Genomic DNA, 27034 nt, shown 5'->3' with positions numbered 1-27034 from the left:
TGTGTGTGTGTGTGTGTGTGTGTGTGTGTGTGTGTGTGTGTGTGTGTGTGTGTGTGTGTGTGTGTGTGTGTTCTTGTATTTCTACCCTTCTTGAGACATCAACAAGGAAAAGTACCTTCCATATGAAGACCGGTGAACAAGTTAGGACCGAAATCATGGTCCCAATACTGAAAACCATTGCATCGAATAGAGAATGTCTCATTTGCACCCCGGGTGGTGAAATCTATCAAAATTAGGGTGGTTCCAAAAAGGAGTTTTTTTTTCAAATTGACTGTGTGTCGGTTTTAAAAGTGCTCCCCCTCTGGTCAACATATAAAAAATAACAAGTGTGTGTAAAAATTTGAAGTGCTCCCCCTCTGGCCAACATATGTAATAAGTGTGTGTAAGAAATTGAAATGCACCACCTTTGGCCAAAATTTATAAAAAATAAATAAATAAATATGTATATAGAGACATACTGTAAAAACCAATTACAAACAAAACATTTAATAAACATGTTTTTTACTAAAAGCAGTCTTTTTCTCACAATGTGTTGACTTTTGTCTTATAAAATTGAGAACAATTTCTCATATTCTTTCTGTTTCTGTGATATTGCAATATTTTCTCGTAAAATTATTACTTTTTTATGTAAAATTATTACTTTTTAATGCAAAACTGTGACATTTGTCATATATAATTCTGACTTTATCACAATATTGCCAATTGTTTTGTTATTCTTGTAAAATAGTGACATTTTCTGAGTAAAATTATGACTTTTGTCATAATTTTGCCAAGTAAAATTCAGATTATTATTATAATATTGCCAACATTTGATAGTTTTCTTATAAACTTGTGATTTTTGTCGAGTAAAATTACGACTCTTTTCACAAAATTGCCAAAATGTTAAGCTTTTCTTGTAAAAATTGCGACTGTTATTGAGTAAAATTCCAACTTTTATCATAATATTGCACAAATGTTCAGTTTTTCTTGTTAAATTTTGACATGCGTTGAGTAAAATTACGACTTTTATTATAACAATGCCAAAATTCTAAGTTTTTCTTGTGAAATTCCAACTCATTTTTCACAACAAGGTTTTTTATATTTGGATAGTATGTATATATTATTAATGTTGTAAATACTTACTTTATATATCTAGAAAGGGTGGTCCTAAAGAGGTAGGCATTTTTTGGAGGTCTCAAGAAGTAAGAATTACAAGAGAATGTGTGTGTGTGTGTGTGTGTGTGTGTGTGTGTGTGTGTGTGTGTGTGTGTGTGTGTGTGTGTGTGTTTGGGGAAGTCATCGTCCAATTCATATAAATTGTGGTGGTGAATTAGCATGTCATTCTTATGGACGATGTGGGAGTGACAACAAGTGAGCAAAAAAACATGAAACACAAAACAAATATTTTTTAAATTATAAAAACATTTTTCTGTTTCTTCTTTGTGTGATAGTGTGGGCTCATTACAAGACCCACAAAAGTCTCCAATTCGACCAGAAAATCCCGCTAGATTTGTTGCTCAACGCTTTTTTGAAAAAGGTGAATTAGAGGAGCCTGAATACATGTATAGGGACAAAGTCGCTGAGTGGGCAACACTGATTTCTCGTGCTACGTCTTCTTATTCTCTGGAAGAGTCACGATTCCATCTACTGTAGGAGTTATAACCACAACCTACATTCATAGACATTATAGTGTGTTGATGAGGAAGGGCATACAGGTAGCGACAAATTAATTTGTGGTGGATCGTCATAAGCAAATGAATGAATTGGGAAACACTGTGAGATTATCACTGTTTAGGACATGATAACACTCCCTTAGAAAGTTTGTCAAACCCTTTCACGGTTCTTTTTCCACAATACCTAGATGCAAAAGGATAATACACACTTGGGTTATTGTTTATAAAATGGTGTACCCCGCCTTCCGCCCGATTGTAGCTGAGATAGGCTCCAGCGCCACCCGCGACGCCGGAGGGATTAAGTGGTAGAAAATGGATGGATGGATGGAAATGATGAAATGATGTATTGTGTGACCTTTAAGAAAGGTTTAGGTGTGCAACGATGAACTTTTACTGTGGCAAGAAATGTAATTGGATTTACATGTTTCGTTGAACCTGCTTGATGCCTCAACAATCTCTGGTACTGGTAATATTTTTTGTGTAAGTAAAATTAAACGGTTATTGTATATTTTGTCCGACAAAGTTTATCTCTAATTAATCACAGTCAAAAAATAAGTACAAAACCAAAAACCAGTGAAGTTGGTACGTTGTGTAATTCGTAAATAAAAACAGAATACAATGATTTGCAAATCCTTCTCAATTTATATTCAATTGAATACACTGCCAAGACATGATATTTAATGTTTAAACTGAGAAACTTAATTTTTTTTGCAAATAATCATTAACTTAGAATTTAATGGCAGCAACTCATTGCAAAAAAGTTGACACAAGGGCATTTTTACTACTGTGTTGCATGGCCTTTCCTTTTAACAACACTCAGTAAATGTTTGGGAACAGGAGACCAATTTTTAAAAGTTTTTTAGATGAAATTCTTTCCCATTTTTGCTTGATGTACAGCTTAAGTTGTTTAACAGTCCGGGGTCTCCGTTGTGGTATTTTAGGCTTCATATTGCCCCACATATTTTCAATGGGAGACAGGTCTGAACTACAGGCAGGCCAGTCTAGTACCTGTACTCTTTTATTATGAAGCCACGCTGTTGTAACACGTGGTTTGGCATTGTCTTGCTGAAATAAGCAGGGGCGTCCATGATTATGTTGCTTGGATGGCAACATATGTTGCTCCAAAACCTGTATGTACCTTTCAGCATTAATGGTGCCTTCACAGATGTGTAAGTTAACCATGTTTTGGGCACTAATACACCCCCAAATCATCACAGATGCTGGCTTTTGAACTTTGCGCCTATAACAATCCGGATGGTTATTTTCCTCTTTGTTCCGGAGGACACGACGTCCACAGTCCAAAACCAATTTGAAATGTGGACTCGTCAGACCACAGAAGACTTTTACACAGTGCATCAGTCCATCTGAGATGCGCTCGGGGCCAGCAAAGCTGGCAGCGTTTCTGGTTGTTGTTGATAAATGGCTTTCGCTTTGCATAGTAGAGTTTTAACTTTCACTTACAGATGTAACGACAAACTGTAATTACTGACAGTGGTTTTCTGAAGTGTTCCTGAGCCCATGTGGGGATATCCTTTACACACTGATGTCGCTTTTTAATGCAGTACCGTCTGAGGGATCGAAGGTCCGTAATATTATCGCTTACATGCAGTGCTTTCTCCAGATTCTCTGAACCTTTTGATGATATTACGGACGGTAGATGGTGCAATCCCTAAATTCCTTGCAATAGCTCGTTGAGAAATATTGTTCTTAAACTGTTCGACAATTTCTCACGTATTTGTTCACAAAGTCGTGACCCTCGCCCCTGTTCACCTGTGTTCACCTGTGGGATGTTCCTTTTTTTCCACTTGTGCCAGCTTTTTTGATACATGTTGCAGGCATCAAATTCCAAATGAGCTAATATTTTCAAAAAATAACAAAGTATCTTGTCTTTGCAGTCTATTCAATTGAATATAGGTTGAAAAAGATTTGCAAATCATTGTATTTTGTTTTTATTTATGATTTACACAATGTGCCAACTTCACTGGTTTTGGTGTTTGTACAATAGAGATTTAATGAGCTGAACAACCAGTCCATTGGTTTTTTTAGGATTAATAATATATGTATCAAACATGTACTCCAACTGTAGTAGCTAGACATCATATTTCAACTAATGCATTCAGTCAATTTAATTTAGCTTAACCCACTGTACAGCTTTGTCAGGGTATTAAATATGAGATGTCTTCAGGCCTTTTTTGGTGTGAGTGTATAGGCGGATTAAAGTTTTCATACAATTTTCCCAACCCGTATGCATGTATGTTATGAATAGCAGTGACCTGATATTTGAAATTATATGTCTGGTGACCCTGATCCATCTAATCAAGGCCATAAAGGGAAGGGTGGGTTTGGATAAATTGTAAAGCCGTTTTGTGTTTCACAGTAGTGTGCTTTCATCACAGTGATTACAAATGTATAACTGACTAGCACTAGGGCTGGGCGATATATCGAGTTTGTAAGATATACTGTATTGATATATTTTTAAACAAGATATGAATTAAGAAAATATCGTAATATCGATATCATTTATTTCACGTTAAAATGATCAAACACTGCTTATTTGTTGTGTTCCTTGTTACCCCCCCGCTTCCCACTCCCTCGCAAAAACTCCATGGGCTACTAAAACCCTCCCCTTCCTCCTTCCAAGACGTGCTTGCACGTATAAGAATAAGAACATCCATGATTGGTTGGTTGTTTACTATGATGAGTCACGATTGGTTGACATTAGGGCAATCAGAGGCAAGATAGGGCGGGTCATGGAACCAGAAAGGGAAATCACAACAGACATCCCAAATGACAACGAGAAAGTCGTAGAAGAGAAGAGGGCATATTCAAGCGGACAATTTATATATTAAAAAACTAGTGGAAGATGGCAGAGGGATTCTCTTCTTTAGATTTTTCTTTTAGCAATGTAGACGACGTCCAGGAAACACAACGCGTCTACTTGGCCACATTCTGGCAGGACTTGGTCTTCAAGTCGTGGCTGTCCACCTTATCTGTGGTACTTTTGTGGACAACATTGACGCAGTAAACTTTGCCAGTGACGATGCTAGCGGCACCATCCTCGATTACGTGTTTCGCTTTACGATGGTATTTTAAACTTTTGTCGCTGCAATACCAACAAGTTACCTCAGTCTTATCCAAAGTTTTGTTTTGAAGCGTAATTGGCCACCTCTCATCGCAATCAGAGACCGTGTAACAATGCACACGTCCTCCGGGTTAAGCCTTAGCCTAGATGTGATTAATCTTCACTCATATATATACATATATATATATATACATATATATATACATACATATATATATATATATATATATAACATTGACAGCCATAATTGTTTCATAAAACTATTGTAATATGTAGTACATGCTATTGTAATGTTGTTGTTTTTTCAAACAGTAGTTCTTATCTGAAACTTTGAAAGGAATGTTGTATGTTAAAATTGCAGTTTTTAAGGAATGCCAAGCACAGATTAAATTGATTTTCTTTTGTGTTTTGAGTTTAGTCTTTTAGAAAATTAAGATACCACTGTACTTCAAATCAATGTTCAACAAGAAAATAAATTGACATTACATTATTCCATTATATGCCCCCCAAAAACACCAAGTAATGTAATAATAATGTAGAGCATATACCATGGAGAGCGGACTTCTACGGTGTCTCCTGTGAGCTGCTTCTCCGTCAAACACACCATCAGCAGCTTCCCTATGTTTTCATGGATGGCTGTCTGACATTTATGAACATATTCTACTACCCTTGTCTGGTGTTATTATAGCCTTTATCCACTCATTTAATATGGTGCAGATTTTAGCAGTGCTATGCTTGTACTGCTTCACCAAGTCATCTATATGCACATTCAAACTGATACGGCACTAAAACCCAATATTTGGGGATTGGTATCGGTAGTCAGCGGTAACATTTCAATACTTGTATGTGTGTTCATGTGTTCAATAACTGCTATTTGTGTAATTATAATAGAAATTTTATTTATTGATCATTTATAGTAATTTCCTGTTAATGGGAGATGACGTAAAGAAAAAGGCTCCACTTTTGCTACAGGGTTTTTTGATACATTTGAAAATATTTTTGTCCACTGATTTGTGATTACAGTCACAGGAGAGTTACCTGGCATCTTCGAACGGATTTTGGTCGGGTGAGAGGCATTGATTCCTTGAAATAAGGCAAGTTGGAAGACCCGTTACCCTCAAGCCAACGGCTCCCACTGCAAATTCAAAGTGGTTGCGTAGCAACCAGAAGCTACAGCAATAGTTTGAAGCTGTTTTAAAGTGCTTCAGATGACACATAAGTTGACAGGCTGACAACTCAAATTGATCTTTGAATGGCCCAAAGTACAAAATGGTTTAAATGAACAAGTTAAAAGTGCCGCAAGTTGCTAAAGAAGCAACTGCCAATAGCTAGCTGATACAAGAGGCACTGACGTCAGTCTGCTGCGATGTCAAAATCTAAAAGAAAAACTCAAATCCTGAAACCTTCGGTGTCTTCTGAATCAAATGATTTTCTGGACACAGGACACAAGGAGAGGCAAGATTTGATGTTGGACACAGGACATGATGGGAAGCAAGAGTTGATGCTAAAAAAAAAAATAGTCAATTACATAGAAAGAGTAAGATTAGAACACAAAGTAGAACGGGAAAGAGTAATAAGAGAACCTAAAGAAGATCAGAGAAAAGCAACAACAAAATACAATGCAGATCTGAGAAATCTGCAGGAAAATATAGAACGTCTGCAAACTCAGAATAACAACATAAGAAAGGACTTTCAGGATATGCGTCAATAACTTAGGATTCTTCAAGAAGAAGTTATTTCAGTGAAACAAGACAATGAAATGGATCAGGACAAACGAATGAATTATATCATTGTGACAGGGCACCAAATTAAACCAAGATCCTACGCGAAAGTTGTGAATAATGGAGGAGAACCAGATGAAACGGATGTCGACTCAGCAGAACAGAACGTGGTCAACTTTCTGCAATCAAAGGAAATTGATCTCGACATTAATACCATCGAAACATGTATCCCACTGAATGGAAGAAACAACAACACCACTCCAATCATCTTTGTAAAACACATGCACAGAAAATTTAAAATGGCACTGCTGAAACAGGGAAATAAGCTGAAGGGAACAAATGTGTACATGAATGAGCACGTCACAAAACCTATATAAAACATTGCTGGAGGAAGCTGTTATAGAGGGCTTTGAAGGCTACAACGGTGACTCCCATTCACAGCATTTTTCAAGCGGTTTTTTTTTAATCAACTTTACAATCCTAATAAAAACAAAAAAGCATGTGTTCTTGTCTCTCATAATGATTGTAAAAGTTAGGCAAAATTCCCAAAAAAGTGCAGTTCCCCTTTAACAACGAGCTGATAATGGTAACTGTGTCGGTAAGTTGTTGCATCTTGTTTTCTTACACTTGTGAGTCTCATTTGCAAGTATGCATTAATTTAAGTGTGTTCTCGGTGTGTTGCTGTAGTCAAGAAGTAATCTATTGGCATTAAAATCTAAACATCAAACATCGATATGATCAGCTGGACTCTCGACGCAATTGACAAAGTCTTTTCGACAAGGAAAAGAGGTTCGGGGGAGCAAGGCTGCCCTGATGGAACCATTGCTGCGGGGTACGTGAGAGATTCCTGGGATAAATGGAGACTCATGTGCCTCTCAGTCCTTTCCATCGAGGACGTGGAAGACGTTTACCTATTTAGAACCGTGATCGCGGGGCACCTGCTGATTGGGCTGGGCATTGCTCTGGTGTATCGTCAAATTCGGAAGACGATGGCAGCCACTCAAGGAGCCCAACGGCTGTTCATCGCAATGGAAGGATTGGGTCGAGCTGTGGGAACACAGACTGGGGCGATTTCTAATTTGAATCGCAAAATGGATCTCATCTTGGAGAAGCTTGCTGAGAAGGAATAATTAAATTGAATTTGAGAGATCCAGAACAAACACACAGAGCAGGCAGGTCATTGTTTTGACTACTCGAAGAAAGCAACATCTTAATCTACGATTTGACTCCCTCGAATGGCCTTGATGCTATCAGAAACAGGCTGTTCTGAAGAACTCCCCCGAGGACTCCTCAACGATGGACGCTTTTGACCTTCCTTTTTTTCAATAACACCTGGTGTCGAACTTTGAGATCGGCCCCAGTCCACAAAAACATTTCAACATCTCACCCAAGTTAATTGGGCATACATGCACGCACCCGCCCCTCCCCCAATCAACGCCTTCACCACTGCTTAATTCTTCCGGGATTGTGGATAGCACCCCATGGTTTACAGAAGAAACCAGAGCTCATAAATTATCATGTAGAAAGTTGGAACGCAAATGGCGCACGACCAAGCTTGAGGTTTTCCATCAAGCATGGAGTGATAGTTTAATATCGTATAAACGCATGCTTACCTTAGCTAAAGCTAAATATTACTCAAATCTCATCCGCCTCAACAAAAACGACCCTACATTTTTGTTTAGTACAGTAGCATCGCTAACCCAACAAGGGACTCCTCCCAATAACTCCACCCACTCGGCAGATGACTTTATGAATTTCTTTAATAAGAAAATTGAACTCATTAGAAAGGAGATTAAAGACAACGCATCCCAGCTACAACTGGGTTCTATTAACACAGATACAACTGTATCTACGACGGATACTGCAATACAAAATAGTCTCTCTCTTTTTGATGAAATAACATTAGAGGAACTATTACGGCGTGTAAGTGGGATAAAACAAACAACATGTTTACTTGACCCACTTCCTGGGAAACTTATCAAGGAGCTTTTTGTATTATTAGGTCCATCAGTGCTAAATATTATAAACTTATCACTTTCCTCTGGCACTGTTCCCCTAGCATTCAAGAAAGCGGTTATTCATCCTCTGCTCAAAAGACCTAACCTTGATCCTGACCTCATGGTAAACTACCGACCGGTGTCCCACCTTCCCTTTGTTTCGAAAATCCTCGAAAAAATGGTCCGGTGGTCATGGATGAAGTGCTGGCTGTCCAGAGTCGGGACCCGGGGTGGACCGCTCGCCTGTGCATCGGCTGGGAACATCTCTGCGCTGCTGACCCGTCTCCGCTCGGGATGGTGTCCTGCTGGCCCCACTATGGACTGGACTCTTACTATTATGTTGGATCCACTATGGACTGGACTCTCACAATATTATGTCAGACCCACTCGACATCCATTGCTTTCGGTCTCCCCTAGAGGGGGGGGGTTACCCACATATGCGGTCCTCTCCAAGGTTTCTCATAGTCATTCACATCGACGTCCCACTGGGGTGAGTTTTTCCTTGCCCTTATGTGGGCTTTGTACCGAGGATGTCGTTGTGGCTTGTGCAGCCCTTTGAGACACTTGTGATTTAGGGCTATATAAATAAGCATTGATTGATTGATTGATTGAGTAGCGCTTTATAGCGGCAGCCGGCCTCCAGGGCCCCAAACCCCCCCCCCCCCCCCCCCCCCCCTCTGTTGCGAGTTGTTGTGATTACATGTATCATGTTTATGTGTGCCATGCTATGTGAGGTTTTTTCCTCGGACTCAGTCTGGACCCCTCCTGAGGGTTCAGCCTTAGACTGATATTTTTTTTACTCTTCCCCCTTTCCCAATGTCACCTTTTTCCCACCTTTTTTAAGGAGCGCCGTAAGTGGCTGATCCTTTGGCGGTCCCGTATTGTCCCCTTGTAACGTATGTCTGCTCTTAGTGGGACTGTGCCGAAAATGAAATTTCAATTCTTATGTGTCTTGTACATGTTAAAGAATGGACAGCAATGAAGCATCTTGATTAAGTTTAATGTGCCATTTGTACCTACCTACCTACTCAGTGGCCTAGTGGTTAGAGTGTCCGCCCTGAGATCGGTAGGTTGTGAGTTCAAACCCCGGCCGAGTCATACCAAAGACTATAAAAATGGGACCCATTACCTCCCTGCTTGGCACTCAGCATCAAGGGTTGGAATTGGGGGTTAAATCACCAAAATGATTCCCAGGCGCGGCCACCGCTGCTGCCCACTGCTCCCCTCACCTCCCAGGGGGTGATCAAGGGTGATGGGTCAAATGCAGAGAATAATCTCGCCACACCTAGTGTGTGTGTGACAATCATTGGTACTTTAACTTTTAACTTTTACTGTAAATATTGTACTTATTACACACCACCTGTTTATTTGTCATGTACATCTTAGTTGTATTTTTGATTGCCTAACTTGAAGGTGTTGAAATCACCATGTAGAATTGCAAATGCTAATCAGCAGCATGTATATGGCATATCCAATTAGCATCAAGCTAGCACTAGAGCTGGGGCACTGATACCACTGTACTGTAATTGCATTGTATTTCTGAGGAAGTAAGCTCCAAAAAGAGCCATAACCGTGTGCTCATGAAACAACGGTATTGTAAAAGGCCTGAAGAGGGTAGGACATTATAACTACTTTAGCTCTGCCTAAACGTGGAAATATACCACTTTGTCAAAATGTTTTGCTTTTTGCTTTAACACAATGAGATAATAAACAGGTGTACTACCTCAAGGTCGGCCCAATTAACATTGTAGAAAAGCAAAGAGCAAGGTGAAAACAAAAGCTGCTTGCTCTTATTATGTATTTATTATGTTTTAATGGCCAACAACCTTGGCAGAAGCTAAATTAGTCTTACTATTTTCTGGCTACCTATTGCTACAAACTTAGAATACCATAGTTTTTTTCTAAACCGTTGCTTTGATGTGTTTTGATTAGAAACAAACAAAAAAACAGTAACAATGTTGGCCAGATATATTGTTGTCGCAATACTTCAGTGACCACATGTAACGAGACTGTAACTTAATAGGCTGCGGTATGAAAACATGTGGAATGTATTTGTATATCCAGTTATTTATCAGTTTTCTAATAAATGGCTCATGGAGGATGACAATCTGTTTGGGAGGATTTGGTTTTGTATTTTTCTGTGCAATCCTGATAATGGTGGCTATTAGGGTCGTTAACGATAAGCCGATGCGACCGGATTTCCGGTTCAAGAGGTGGCGGGCATAGCCCCCTCAATCGATAAAATTCAGCTGTGAATCCTTAGGTTAATCGAGTGTAGACACATACAGTAAACCGGCTTTCGCGCCAAATTAAAAATCAGTTGACGGTTTTGTCTTTAAACAGCACGAGCCAGGGTTGTCCGCAAAAAGAGTCACGAGCTTGTTACGTTACTTGCGTAACTGGAGACGAGAAAAGACGTAGATGCATGGACCGGATGTTGCACGAGACCAGCAATGAGTAGACAGTTTATCTTTAAGACAGCGCAAGTGTCATGGTCGCCCGCTAAATATTTACCCACAAGATACATAACGTCAACACAGCGGACCGTCTTCTTGCTGTGCTGTCCGTCAATATTGTAACATTCCAAGTAATAGCGGCTCAGACAGATTCCCATTTTGTCTTTCTTTATTTCACAAAATGCAACGTTGTCGTACAACGGGCTCAGTTGCTCTCTTTTCCGGCCATGGCCTTTCACCTCCACAATAGACGTCACTTTTCATCCTTGTCCCGGAAGTCCCGCCCCCCAGTCAAGCCATTGGCTCGAACCTGTAAACGTGTATGACGACACTGACTTGACTTGACTTGTAGACAGAAATATGATGGACCTGCGTTTGGCTTTGGAATTGATTTTAACATAAGTTGTGTTCTACAAATGTGAAAATACTGGAAGCATGTCACATTTACAGAATGTGCTTATTTTATATTTGAAGATGAATGTGCCTGTTGGTGTTGTGATGTATCAGGTTATTGTTATACTCATGACATTCATCTGATCAGTTGTCTTAGATGACATTTGGCCTCTCATCCGAGTAGTTTCCATCAGTTCATGCTCATGGACTTAGCTTGGACAGATCTAGTCTGAGCGCTTGATGCCAAGGTCCTAACTATTTATCCTCTAACATGAGGAGGTGCGTATGCACAGAAGGGAAGGCTTTTGTTGTTTGTGGTGAAAAAAACAAAACGCGTTCATCAACAATACATCGTTTTTCAGTCGCATCGTAACCCATGTATCACTATGCAAATAGAATCGTCCATTACAAAGAGATTTACATCTCTAGTGGCTATCCTTCTATTAACTTAAAAAAGTTCATCCAAAGAAAATTAGTGGTAAACTAGGACTTTGCACAGTAGTGTCAAAGGATGTTCCGATTAGGGTTTTATACTTCCGATTCCGATACCGTTCGTCCATTAGTGAGATCAGATAATACCAATACAAATCACATGTTTTAACTGAAAATGTTGAAGTCCATCCATCCATCCATCCATCCATCCATCCATTCATCCATCTTCTTCCGCTTATCCGAGGTCGGGTCGCGGGGGCAGCAGCCTAAGCAGGGAAGCCCAGACTTCCCTCTCCCCAGCCACTTCGTCCAGCTCCTCCCGGGGGATCCCGAGGCGTTCCCAGGCCAGCCGGGAGACATAGTCTTCCCAACGTGTCCTGGGTCTTCCCCGTGGCCTCCTACCGGTCGGACGATAAATTGAGAGCTTTGCCTTCCGGCTCAGCTCCTTCTTCACCACAACGGATCGATACAGCGTCCGCATTACTGAAGATGCCGCACCGATCCGCCTGTCGATCTCACGATCCACTCTTCCCTCACTCGTGAACAAGACTCCGAGGTACTTGAACTCCTCCACTTGGGGCAGGGTCTCCTCCCCAACCCGAAGATGGCATTCCACCCTTTTTCGGGCGAGAACCATGGACTCGGACATGGAGGTGCTGATTCTCGTCCCAGTTGCTTCACACTCGGCTGCAAACCGATCCAGCGAGAGCTGAAGATCCTGGCCAGATGAAGCCATCAGGACCACATCATCTGCAAAAAGCAGAGACCTAATCCTGCAGCCACCAAACCAGATCCCCTCAACGCCTTGACTGCGCCTAGAAATTCTGTCCATAAAAGTTATGAACAGAATCGGTGACAAAGGGCAGCCTTGGCGGAGTCCAACCCTCACTGGAAACGTGTCCGACTTACTGCCGGCAATGCGGACCAAGCTCTGACACTGATCATACAGGGAGCGGACCGCCAAAATCAGACAGTCCGATACCCCATACTCTCTGAGCACTCCCCACAGGACTTCCCGAGGGACACGGTCGAATGCCTTCTCCAAGTCCATTGGTTGGGCAAACTCCCATGCACCCTCAAGGACCCTGCCGAGAGTATAGAGCTGGTCCACAGTTCCACGACCAGGACGAAAACCACACTGTTCCTCCTGAATCCGAGGTTCGACTATCCGGCTTAGCCTCCTCTCCAGTACACCTGAATAGACCTTACCAGGAAGGCTGAGGAGTGTGATCCCACGATAGTTAGAACACACCCTCCGGTTCCCCTTCTTAAAGAGAGGAACCACCACCCCGGTCTGCCAATCCAGAGGTACCGCCCCCGATGTCCACGCGATGCTGCAGAGTCTTGTCAACCAAGACAGCCCCACAGCATCCAGAGCCTTAAGGAACTCCGGGCGGATCTCATCCACCCCCGGGGCCTTGCCACCGAGGAGCTTTTTAACTACCTCAGCAACCTCAGCCCCCGAAATAGAAGAGCCCACCACAGATTCCTCAGGCACTGCTTCCTCATAGGAAGACGTGTTGGTGGGATTGAGGAGGTCTTCGAAGTATTCTTTCCACCGATCCACAACATCCGCAGTCGAGGTCAGCAGAACACCATCCTCACCATACATGGTGTTGATAGTGCACTGCTTCCCCTTCCTGAGGCGGCGGATGGTGGTCCAGAATCGCTTCGAAGCCGTCCGGAAGTCGTTTTCCATGGCTTCCCCAAACTCCTCCCATGTCCGAGTTTTTGCCTCAGCAACCGCTGAAGCCGCACACCGCTTGGCCTGTCGGTATCTGTCCGCTGCCTCAGGAGTCCTATGAGCCAAAAGAACCCGATAGGACTCCTTCTTCAGCTTGACGGCATCCCTCACCGCCGGTGTCCACCAACGGGTTCTAGGATTACCGCCACGACAGGCACCAACTACCTTGCGGCCACAGCTCCAATCAGCTGCCTCGACAATAGAGGCGCGGAACTTGGTCCACTCGGACTTAATGTCCAGCACCTCCCTCGTGACATGTTCAAAGTTCTTCCGGAGGTGGGAATTGAAACTCTCTCTGACAGGAGACTCTGCCAGACGTACCCAGCAAACCCTCACAATGCGTTTGGGCCTGCCAGGTCTGTCCGGCATTCTCCCCCACCATCGCAGCCAACTCACCACCAGGTGGTGATCGGTTGAAAGCTCCGCCCCTCTCTTCACCCGAGTGTCCAAAACATGAGGCCGCAAATCCGATGACACAACTACAAAGTCGATCATGGAACTGCGGCCTAGGGTGTCCTGGTGCCAAGTGCACATATGGACACCTTTATGTTCGAACATGGTGTTCATTATGGACAATCTGTGACGGGCACAAAAGTCCAATAACAAAACACCACTCGGGTTCAGATCCGGGCGGACATTCTTCCCAATCACGCCTCTCCAGGTTTCACTGTCGCTGCCAACATGAGCATTGAAGTCCCCCAGTAGAACGAGGGAATCACCCGGGAGGGCACTCTCAAGTACTCCCTCGAGCGAATCCAAAAAGGGTGGGTACTCTGAGCTGCCGTTTGGCGCGTAAGCGCAAACCACAGTCAGGACCCGTCCCCCCACCCGAAGGCGGAGGGAAGCTACCCTCTCATCCACCGGGTTGAACTCCAATGTGCAGGCTCTGAGCCGGGGGACAACAAGAATTGCCACTCCAGCCCGTCGCCTCTCATTGCCGGCAACGCCAGAGTGGAAGAGAGTCCAGCCCCTCTCGAGAGAACTGGTTCCAGAGCCCTTGCTGTGCGTCGAAGTGAGTCCGACTATATCTAGCCGGAACTTCTCGATCTCGCGCACTAGCTCAGGCTCCTTCCCCCCCAGCGAGGTGATGTTCCACGTCCCAAGAGCTAGCTTCTGTAGCCGAGGATCGGACCGCCAAGTGCCCTGCCTTCGGCTTCCGCCCAGCTCACACTGCACCCGACCTCTATGGCCCCTGCTATGGGTGGTGAGCCCATTGGAGGGGGGACCCACGTTGCCTCTTCGGGCTGTGCCCGGCCGGGCCCCATGGGGACAGGCCCGGCCACCAGGCGCTCGCCATCGTGCCCCGCCTCCGGGCCTGGCTCCAGAGGGGGGCCCCGGTGACCTGCGTCCGGGCGAGGGAAATCTGGGTCCTTTATTTTTACTCGTCATGGAGGTCTTCGAGCTGCTCTTTGTCTGATCCCTCACCTAGGACCAGTTTGTCTTGGGAGACCCTACCAGGGGGCATAAAGCCCCCGGACAACATAGCTCCTAGGATCATTGGGACACGCAAACTCCTCTACCACGGTAAGGTGGCAGCTCAGAGAGGAGAATGTTGAAATCAATATATATAAACATTTATATATATATATATATATATATATATATATATATATATATATATATATATATATATATTTATATATATATATATATATATATATATCCATCCATGCATCCATTTTCTACCGCTTATTCCCTTTGGGGTCGCAGGGGGCGCAGGAGCCTATCTCAGCTACAATCGGGCGGAAGGCGGTGTACACCCTGGAAAAGTCGCCACTTCATCGCAGGGCCAACACAGATAGACAGACAACATTCACACTCACATTCACACACTAGGGCCAATTTAGTGTTGCCAATCAACCAATCCCCAGGTGCATGTCTTTTGGAGGTGGGAGGAAGCCGTATATATATATATATATATATATATATATATATATATATATATATATATATATATATATATATATATATATATATATATATATATATATATATATATATACATATATATATATATATATATATATATATATATACATATATATATATATATATATATATATATATATATATATATATATATATATATATATATATATATATATATATGTGTGTGTGTGTGTGTGTGCATGTGTGTGTGTGTGGGTGTGTATGTGTATTTTTTTGATTAAAAAAAGACAATAGTGCACAACAACTAAACAAAAGCAAAATCTACTAAATGAACTACTCATTTATATCCTTTGGTTTTTCCCTCAAAGTCCTCCTGTGTCGTTGGAATATTTCCCTGAATTTGTAAACATTAACAAAAACGAAAAAAAAAAGATTTTTCAAAAAAATTTAAAATGATTGTTCTAATCACTCCAGTATCGATCATATAATCGTACTGATACTACCCTTGGTATTGACACTCCCTCTTGTTTACTGACTGTGACGATGCTGACCATCCAACATTTGTTTCCTGTTAATAGCTGCATACTGTCTGCGGCAACATGGTTCCATCAACACCTCTTAAACTTTACCAAGCACTTATTTATTGGTGTTGTTTTAAGCTACCTTAAGGAGACACATAATTAGCTGCTAGTTGCTTGTCAGCCAGGAGACTAAAACGTCTGTGATCGGTATTAAAGTTTTGGCATTTGTCGATCACATACATTTTCAAGAAAATGGGCCGATACTGATCAGTGGCTGATAGATCGGCTCATCCTTACACAGTACTCTATGGTAAAGGTGTCTTCAGTTATGCCTGTTTCAGAGAGGCTCTGGTTCACATCTTTTTAGAATGGCAGATGCAGCATATACTTATTCCACTGTCTGTCACATGTGCATTGAGTATTCACTTGTCGAGACGGGCTATAGTACGCTCATGCCTTAATGTAGGTGGAAAAGTAAGACATAACGGTAGGGATGGGACACATTAAGACGAGCAAGAGCCCGATCCTTTTGATGGGAAAAGAAAAAAAAAAACTATGCAATGGCAGGTGGACCGTGGATGTGGTCTCCATAGTTCGCCAAAAACCACTTTCAAATTACATTTTTAAGTACAGAACAACATTTCAGGAATGCCACGTTCTGAAACAGTGCTCTTAAATACTAAACATTTATTACATTTATATTACACAAATACAAATTGCAGTATATTTTTACAATGCAACACCATCCTCATCAACATTCATTAATTGCAATTTTAAGAGGCAAATAAGCCACCTTCATGAATCCATTTATTGTTTTTTACCTAGACCTTTGATTGAAAGGTTTGAAACCCTGATTGAAGCCAGACGCTTATTATTTTGAACCCCTGAGGAGCTCATGCAATATAAGATTGTAATAAATCTGTGCCCAAAATAGAGGGCTCAAGCTGATTGTAATGATGATTGTACTATGTGTTGCATGATTTGAATGGGTTGATGCAAGGACTTTAAAGAGACCTTTTCTAGATGCAGACATACTTAAATATTTTATTCTGCATTAGCTCTATTTTTTACAAACATAAATCAGAATTGGAGCAATGGTCGGGATTTAATGAGGCAATTAGAGCAATGCATGAATGTTTTTTTTTTTCAAAGTTTATTTCCACTACTAAATCTCTATACAATTCAAATAACTGCAGATGCTAAGATTTGTGTACATTCATTCGTTATTTAACTAGACAAGTATGGCTTGTTTTTAAAGGCCTACTGAAACCCACTACTACCGACCACGCAGTCTGATAGTTTATACATCAATGATGAAATCTTAACATTGCAACACATGCCAATACGGCCGGGTTAGCTTACTAAAGTGCAATTTTAAATTCCGCGCGAAATATCCTGCTGAAAACGTCTCGGTATGATGACGTCGGCACGTGACGTCACGGATTGTAGAGGACATTTTGGGACAGCATGGTGGCCAGCTATTAAGTCGTCTGTTTTCATCGCAAAATACCACAGTATTCTGGACATCTGAGTTAGTGAATCTTTTGCAATTTGTTCAATGAACAATGGAGACAGCAAAGAAGAAAGCTGTAGGTGGGAAGCGGTGTATTGCGGGCAGCTGCAGCAACACAAACACAGCCGGTGTTTCATTGTTCAAGCTTTACTATTGGCCTGTGGAGAACTGGGACAACAGAGACTCTTACCAGGAGGACTTTGAGTTGGATGCGCAGACACGGTACCGTGAGTACGCATGCAGCTGTGGCTTCCAAACATTTGATCGCTTGCCCGTACGTGCGTGCCGCTATGTGCATGTCACGTATGTCATTTTGGGGACTTTGGGGATATATGTGCTGTATGAACTTTGGGGAGGTGAACGATACTTTGGGCTGTGGGATTGAGTGTGTTGTGCAGGTGTTTGAGTTGTATTGGCGGGTTATAGGAACGGGAGGGGGGAGGTGTTTGTTATGCAGGATTCATTTGTGGCATATTAAATATAAGCCTGGTTGTGTTGTGTTTAATGGAGTATATATATGTCTTGTGTTTATTTACTGTTTTAGTCATTCCCAGCTGAATATCAGGTACCACCCGCCTCTCACAGCATCTGAATCGCTCCCACTGCCCTCTAGTCCTTCACTCTCACTTTCCTCATCCACAAATCTTTCATCCTCGCTCAAATTAATGGGGGAATCGTCGCTTTCTCGGTCCGAATCGCTCTCGCTACTGGTGGCCATGATTGTAAACAATGTGCGGATGTGAGGAGCTCCACAACCTGTGACGTCATGCTACTCGTCTGCTACTTCCGGTAGAGGCAAGGCTTTTTTATCAGGGACCAAAAGTTGCAAACTTTATCGTCGATGTTCTCTACTAAATCCTTTCAGCAAAAATATGGCAATATCGCGAAATGATCAAGTATGACACATAGAATGGACCTGCTATCCCCATTTAAATAAGAAAATCGCATTTCAGTAGACCTTTAAAGGAAAACTGCACGTTCTGGGGGGAATTTTGCCCATCAGCCACAATCCTTGTGTGAGACAACACGCACTTCTTCCTTTTCTGTGCATTCTTAAACTTTGTAATGGAGATATGATCTATTCTGCCTATAAAATCATCTAAAAGAAAGACTGTTGTATACTGTATACATGCTGTAAGTATGGATGTAATGTAGTAAAAGGCACATTGATGATAACATTCACAGCTTCCACCATCATAGTCACTGCCGTTGTGTCCTTGGGCAAGAAACTTTACCCACCTGCTCCCAGTGCCACCCACACTGGTGTAAATGTCGCTTAGATATTGGGTTTCACTATGTAAAACGCTTTAAGTCAATAGAGCAAAGCGCTATATAAACATAATTCACTTCACTATAAATATAATTAACTATTTTAGTCATTTTTTGTCAGCATTACCGTAATAGCATTGATTATACACAGTGCATAGCAATGAAAACACAGTCCTTCAACAACAACAGGGAAAAGAGCATTTTCTGTGTTTGCCCACTAATAACAGATTTTGTGAGAACCTTAGAGCGTTAATATGTAGCACTGTTGCTAAACGATTTACACGCTAAACAGTGACTTACAATGCCCGCGCTCACTGGAATGCTGAATGAAGGGTTGGTTGCAACTTTCAGCCCTTTTAGACAAAAAAGATTCTTAGCTATGTTGTGATGCTCTTATGCTGTGTTCCATTTGATGACAACTATATTGTGTCAAGTTGGCAGCGTGTGACTTTTCAGACTTGACCAACTTCTCAGCTTGGTGCCACAACCTTCTAGTATACAGGAGAGATGCATTATTTATAATCTAGCATTTTTTTTTTCTAACTCTGCTCAAGCTCCTTCTTCTTTATTTTATGGCAGGTTGCAACCAACGGTATTAACCGCTTCAGATAGAGAGTAGCTGGTTAGTGGCAAAGTGGTCGGAGGAGCAGTGAGAGGAAAGTCAGTCAGCAAAGTAGGTCCACGGTGTTAGCTCTTACAAAAACAATGTCCTTATAGCTTCGTTAATATGCAGGTCTCAGCATGTAAATGGAGCGTTGTAGGCAGTTTTTGGAATTATTTAGAGCGTTTTTTATCCGAAACAGATGAATCTCAATTACCTGCATTATTAGCCGTCGCTTACTATGTTTTTTTTCACTATTTGAACCAAAGAAATGTGAAAGACGTGTATTCTTGTTTCACATAGGGATTGTGGATGATGAGCAAAATTCCAAAACAAGTGCAGTTTTTCTTAATTCCAGCAAAAAAGGTCACATATGTTTAACCCTGTTATTTTTTCCTAAAATTACAATGATGTATTCTTCCATTTTGAGGACTTAGATGGGGTGGAAAAACTTGTGACAAGTGACAAGGAAATATGTAATTTTTTTTTTATTTCCACTCCTATCCCTTTTCTTTGTCTCTGAGGAACACAACCATTTTTCATTGGGTCTGAGCAATGCCTGAGGCACGAGGGAAGGAATTATGCAAATGTGAGTCCCTGCAAGTGTATTCATGCCCCTTGGGCTGTGGACCTAATTGAATATGTGCTGATGCTTGAGGGCAAAAAAAAATATGAGCAATGGAATCTTAACAACAGATTTAGTTTGACCTAACTCATGTCTCTCCACACCTTGATTCTCCTTTGCTCTGTTTTCACATTCTAATCTTTAGTAGATGATCAATATTTCAAACGTTTTGACGCGGCTCTTTAATTTCTACGTTTAGTCCTCACTCCTTCAATGTTCCAGCAAACCAAGCATCGATATGCATCTGTGGGAGACACTCTAGAAGCAAAACACAACAACTAAATGTTGTCATTAGCATATGAGCAACCGGCAATGGTGTGTCTGATCTGCGAGTATTGCCAATGGTGGAGTTTATTAACCTTTGACAAGGATTGTCTCCATCACTGTGCCAAACATGACACATCAATGCAGTTTCTATGGCGCTGGACAGAGCTCAAACAAAATCTCGTTGTTCATGTATGACTTATGTGTTATTATGACAATGACAATAAAGGAATTGATTGATTGATTGATTGATTGATTGATTGAAACATCACCCAGACACTAACAACATGTTTTTGGACTGAAGTCTGGAATACCTTGGGAAAAACCTTGCAAGCACAGGGAGGACATGAAGTTTACGTGTATTAAAACTAGGGATTTTCCGATCTAGGTTTTATGCTGCTGATTCTGATACAGATCATCCATGAGTGAGATCGGCCGATACCAATTACATGTATTGACTGCCATTTTTTTAAAATGTATTTAATGTAAGTGATATTGACTCTTTAACAATATTAACATAACATCTTTTCCAGACTATAGAACACACCGGAATATAAGCCGCACCCACTAAAATTTAGAAGAAAAACATATTTTCCCATATATTAGCCACACCGGACTGCTGGCCCAGTTACGCACAAATGGTTGTGAAAAAGGAGGCGATCGTGCTGCAAAGACAGCCGATTGAAAGAGAGAATATTCCGTCTGTGTGTGTGTCAAAATATTTGGACTGTCAGAAATAATAATATTAGACATATTGTCTATTCTGCAATGACGCTTTATATTGTTGTATAGCTGCTGGATGACTTAAGGGGTTAAAACAAGTTCAATTCATTTTGTTTTGTTGTCTGGTGGCGTTTTTTTATTAATGTTTGTTCTTTTATATAACAGATATGTTGTTATAATATAAAAACATCTTACTATATGCATTTTCTGAGCACCATCACCACAAAGCAATCCTCAAAGAGCGCACCTTCAACGTACATACTGTATAATAGGTTATGTTGTTGCTTCATTATTATTATTATTTTTTATTAATTTATTTCTGGCAATGACATAAAAAAAAGTACAAGGTAGACAACACATAATAATATAAATTAATATAATGCAAAAGGTAATGTACAGTATGTAAGCATGATGATCCAGTTTTGCCTGAAAGGCAGTGGAAAGAAGATAATTTATTTAATCCCACGGATTATAGCCTAGAAAAGGTGGTACATTCTGCATAATGTTTGTCTGCACCACTTTTGCACTTGTTATCAATTGTACACCCAATTTTAATCGAACATTTATAACACGCCTACTATAAGTACACTTTATAGTTTGCACACACTATTTAACAAGTGTTAATTGGTTCTTAGTAAATCAAATCCAAGCTCCTAAATGTTCCAAGTTTCTTTTTGTAAAACACTCCAAATGTTGCATTGTGAATGTGTGATAATGTGACTGCTGAGCTATAGGTAGCTAGGGATGTTTACCAAGTACCGGTATTTTTTTGGTACGGGTCAGTCTGGGAGAAGATGCTGGACAAATAATACGACTATCAGTATTATTCACTTCAGATGCAATACCCCACAAAGGTTTGTAACACAACAATACTGGTATCGGTAAGGAATCTTGATATTGGTAAAATCTTAACGATATACATCCTTATTAGTAGCCATACCGTTTGAAATGTGCGCACAATAAGGTTTGGCAATGATGATACCAACAAAACACAATGCACTTACCAAAATAGTATTTTTTTACTTAGCATATATCTCTCCAATGGAACCCAAGGTAACATGACAAAACCATACCATGGCATTGCCTGGCTTTATGAGTTGTTGCTGGGGACAGTCTAGAACTCCAGGTGGTTATTTATGTCTTTGGGCGAGGTGTTTGTTTCATGGCTGTTCAATGTGTTGGGGATGCGCTCTGAACATAAAATCCATTCCTTCGTGTCTTCTGGTATACAGCACTGTTATTAGCAAGAATATCCCAATTCTCTGTGCAATTACTCACGTTCCAACTGACTCAGGAAGTCTGTGTCAAACCTTCTATGAAAAACTGATGGATCAACAATGATGAAGGCATCCCTTCATTCGCTCCACTTATCCGGTGGTACATTTTTCTTCACCCCACCTACTCAAATTCATATCCAAAGAAAGTTGCACATACTGACCTTAGATATGTTGGATGAAAGCACCTGATGATGCACAAAGCTTTAGGCTTCTTTAAAACAAAGTAGCACATCCTGACGAAAAAATCTTTAGAATGGAAGAGTCCGATGATCCACAAAGCTGTAGGCTTCTATTTCACCCTTAACCTCCACAGACGTGGGCGCACTTACACACATGAATACACACCAACCCCGAGGCTTCAACCTTTCAAGACACTGATGCTGTAGACAGTGTTCTCGACTGTCTGGCAGAACTGGTGTTTATTGCAACCTTCATGCTGCCATTTACCCCAAAGAGTACAACATTTATTTATTTATATTCATGAGTTTTTTAGGTTATGATCTGTTTTTACCACTACTGTTAACAACATGTTTTATGTGTAAATCTGATTCTAATCTGACAAGTACAAATTGGACCAAAATGTGTTTTTTTGGAGTTTTTGTTGACCATATCGAAAAATGCAATACTTTAGATAGGGGTGTCAAACTCATTTTTTATTGAGGTCCACATCCCAATTATGGCTGCCCTAAGAGGGCCACATTAAATGATGTGGCGGACCACATTATGACAACATGGAATGGCGTTGCAGACCACATTAAATGTTGTGGTAGACAACATTAAATGACCTGGAAGACCAAATTAAATGACATTATAGACCACATTAAAAGATGGGGTGGACCACATTGAATGATTTGGAAGACCACAATAAATAATGTGGCAGACCACTTAAATTGTGTAGAACACCATATTGAATGATGTTGCAGGTCACATTGAATGATGTAGAGCAGTGGTTCTCAACCTTTTTTCAGTGATGTACCCCCTGTGAATTTATTTTTTAATTCAAGTACCCCCTAATCAGAGCAAAGCATTTTTGGTTGAAAAAAAGAGATAAAGAAGTAAAATACAGCACTGTCATCAGTTTCTGATTTATTAAATTGTATAACAATGCAAAATATTGCTCATTTGTAGTGGTCTTTCTTGAAATATTTGGAAAAAAATATATAAAAATAACTAAAAACTTGTTAAAAATAAACAAGTGATTCAATTATAAATAAAGATTTCTACACATCATCAACTTAAAGTGCCTTCTTTGGGGATAGTAATAGAGATCCATCTGGATTCATGAACTTAATTCTAAACATTTCTTCACAAAAAAATAAATTTTTAACATCAATATTTATGGAACATGTCCACAAAAAATCTAGCTGTCAACACTGAATATTGCATTGTTGCATTTAGTCTCCTCTTAAAAAAATCAGGTGGCTTACCAACATGGCAAGCGTGTTTTGTCAGGAGATGCCGCTGAAGATGTGCGGGCTTCATGCCGCTGTTAGCTAACATTTCTCCACAGAGAAAACACAATGTCTTGGGGGGGTTACAACTCGAAGCCGTAAATTCTATTAACACATATTCTTCGGAATACTGTCTGAATTTTGCCGGCTCTGGTTTGGCCTTCTTTGGCACATGTTCCTCCTTGTTTTCAGCTGCATTACTGCTATGCTTTAACCAAGCCTCCATTGTTTTCTACATCAATAGTTGATTGACAGTTGGTGCTGTGTGGCACTGCCAGGTAGGGTCAAACCATCATGGCATGGGGAAAACTCTGGGTTTATGGTAATGATTGGAATAGCCTACTTGATTTGATGTTCAGTTTATGAACTTACATTCATATTTTGTTCAAGTGTTATTAAATAAATATATTTATAAAGGATTTTTGAATTGTTGCTATTTTTAGAGTATTTAAAAAAAATCTCACGTACCCCTTGGCATACCTTCAAGTACCCCCAGGGGTACGCGTACCCCCATTTGAGAACCACTGATGTAGAGGGCCACATAAAAGGGTGTGATGGACCAGCTCTGGCCCCCAAGCCTAGAGTTTGAGACCTGTGCTTTATATAATTAGGAACAATTAAAAAAAACAATGATTTATTCTCTAGAGACATCAAGCCAGTTGGAACAAACAAATCACTTAATTGTTATTATTTGAACATACATTAGCAAACCTTTTATGTGTAGTTTTGCAGCCGCCAGCTGTGCAACAAATGCAAGTCTGAACTGATGTTAAAACGTCCCACGCTTGTTGTCTTATGCCACACTGTACAAAGCAGGTGAGGAATCAAGTATGGTTACTGTACAATATGTCCGTCTATGCTGTAACTGCAACGCATTAATAATAAAAACTAAGAATAAAAGATTTGTAACTAGGGGTGTCCTGATCCGATCTTGATATCAGCAAAAATCTAAAATCGTGGATATACAGTAAGCGCCGATACGAACAGTCCTGCATTTAGAAGCTAAATGTCCTCCAATAAGCACACAATCTTGGTATTTTTTGTTCATACAGTACATATCATTGTTCTCTGTTTCGGTAATTTCACTTGATCAAACCTTTTCTATCTTTCCAGTCCACACTACAAAATAATAAAAATATGTATAATTCATGCTGATACCGTATCGGGTTAATATCGGTATCGGCAAATACTCAAATATCTGTATTGTATCAGACGTTAAACGGTATCGGGAGACCCCTAAATGTAATTAATATGAGCAAGTTTCTGAGCCTTCCGGGACACAAAAAAATACAAGTTGTTGTAGCAAACCATTTAATTTATTATCTTAAGTGACAAAAATATGGCACAGTAGTAATTGTGTGAAATAATGTATTTATGTTTGATGTAATGGGCAGTATCTGCAGACTAATCAGCGTAGCCATGATCTTTTCTACTGTTTTGAGGAACAGGACATTCTTTACAATGTGAGGCAGTTCATAGCTCTATTAGTTATATTACATTTTTACACCACAATATTAACATTTGTGCATCTTGATGATTATGATTTTCTCTTTTGCTCTAGGTGAACACCTGAGGACGTGTCCACAAGGTCCGACTTGTTGCACCGACACCATGGAGGAAAACATGGAGGGTCTTAGTGCACGAGAGACAGAAGCACTGATCAGGGAGGCCGGCAGATCGTTGCAGGCATCCTTCAACACTCTGTATAGAAGCTTTGACAGTAAGTAAGCTCTGACTCTCATTACTGGCCGTTTGCTACAAGTTCTGACTCTGCTCTGCACCCAAGCGCAACTTCAGTAGTAATGGTGCGTGTGCGAGAGGGGGATGTGTATGTCAAGTGCATCAAGGGGACCCCTGACTGGGTGTTTTAATGAGGGCAGAGTCAGGCAGACACAATGAAACATGATAAGCTGATCCCCTGATCTGGAAGGGCACACACACACAAACAGACGGGTGTCCCCTAGGGCAGTTGCTGGTTCAGCTAATGAGCAGTTGACCCACTGAGGAGGCAAGAGTGTAAACCAAAAAAATAAAGGAATAGACAGAAGAAAAAAGCATGGTAACAACAGAAAGATGCATAAATGCTGCAGGTGAGAAATGTGAAATTAGGGCTGTGCGAGTCAAGATGAAATAAAAATAACAAAAACAGGAAAGGAAGAGACAATAAAGGCCAGAAAAAAGGCCACACGCCACATTTTATATGGCTTAGTACTAGAGATGTCCGATAATATCCTACTGCTGATATTATCGGCCGATAAATGCTTTAAAATGTAATATCGGAAATTATCGGTATTGGTTTCAAAATTATCGGTATCGGTTTCAAAAAGTAAAATGTATGACTTTTTAAAATGCCGCTGTGTACACGGACGTAGGGAGAAGTACAGAGCGCCCATGAACCTTAAAGGCGCTACCTTTGCGTGCCGGCCCAGTCACATAATATCTACGGCTTGGATGGATGGAATTTTGTCTGTTTATAGTTGAATCAGACTCCTTTGAATTGAATCTTTGAACAATTTAAGACAGTCTTAAGTCAGACAATAACTGTTTTTATAAAATGAAAGTTGTGTTTGTATTTTAAGTAATATCTACCATTAATATGTTTTTTGTATCTCTTGTCCCACAACCAGCGTATTTTACGGAACTTCACAGCCGCTCGGAACGCTCTCTTCAGGAGGCTCTCTCTCCCCTTGGCCCCCTATACTCTCAGAATACAAGACTCTATGGGGATTTGTACTCTGACTTGAGGCAGTACTACCGGGGATCTGCTCTCAACTTGGATGAGACGTTGACCGAATTTTGGTCACACCTTCTGGAGCGCACCTTCAAAAGCTCCACCCCCAGAGATGTGAGTAAGGACTCCAGTTACATAAGCCAAGAAAGACAGTCAAAACTCCCTTAAAATGCTAGTTTACTAATAAAAGAGTAATGTAAGATCAAACAGCGTAATTTTTTGGGGCCAAATGAGACTGGAAAAAAATATTTTGGATGTTAAGTTATGCTTTTAACAAGAACTAATTACTGTATAATGGAATATATATGGATGAGAATCAGCACCTCCAAGTCCGAGTCCATGGTTCTCGCCCGGAAAAGGGTGGAGTTTCATCTCCAGGTTGGGGAGGAGATCTTGCCCCAAGTGGAGGACTTCAAGTTCCTCGGAGTCTTGTTCACGAGTGAGGGAAGAGTGGATCGTGAGATCGACAGGCGTATCGGTGCGTTGTCTTTAGTAATGCGGATGCTATATTGATCCGTTGTGGTGAAGAAGGAGCTGAGCCGGAAGGCAAAGCTCTCAATTTACCGGTCGATTTACGTTCCCATCCTCACCTATGGTCATGAGCTTTGGGTTATGATCGAAAGGACAAGATCACGGGTACAAGCGGCCGAAATGAGTTTCCTCCGCCGGGTGGCGGGGCTCTCCCTTAGAGA

General features: G+C 41.0%; 1 protein-coding gene across 1 annotated transcript in view; it reads left to right on the top strand.

Moving 5' to 3' along the window:
- LOC133616419 (glypican-1-like) overlaps positions 1-27034 on the top strand; it is a 112580-nt gene that overhangs the window by 54252 nt on the left and 31294 nt on the right. The window contains exons 4-5 of the mRNA XM_072914692.1: positions 25173-25331; positions 26239-26456. Coding sequence (XP_072770793.1) covers positions 25173-25331; positions 26239-26456 — 377 coding nt within the window. The remainder of the gene's footprint in view (positions 1-25172; positions 25332-26238; positions 26457-27034) is intronic.

Source organism: Nerophis lumbriciformis, linkage group LG14 (assembly GCF_033978685.3).
Source record: "Nerophis lumbriciformis linkage group LG14, RoL_Nlum_v2.1, whole genome shotgun sequence".
Classification (NCBI taxonomy): domain Eukaryota; kingdom Metazoa; phylum Chordata; class Actinopteri; order Syngnathiformes; family Syngnathidae; genus Nerophis; species Nerophis lumbriciformis.
This window is presented reverse-complemented; position numbering and strand designations above follow the sequence as displayed.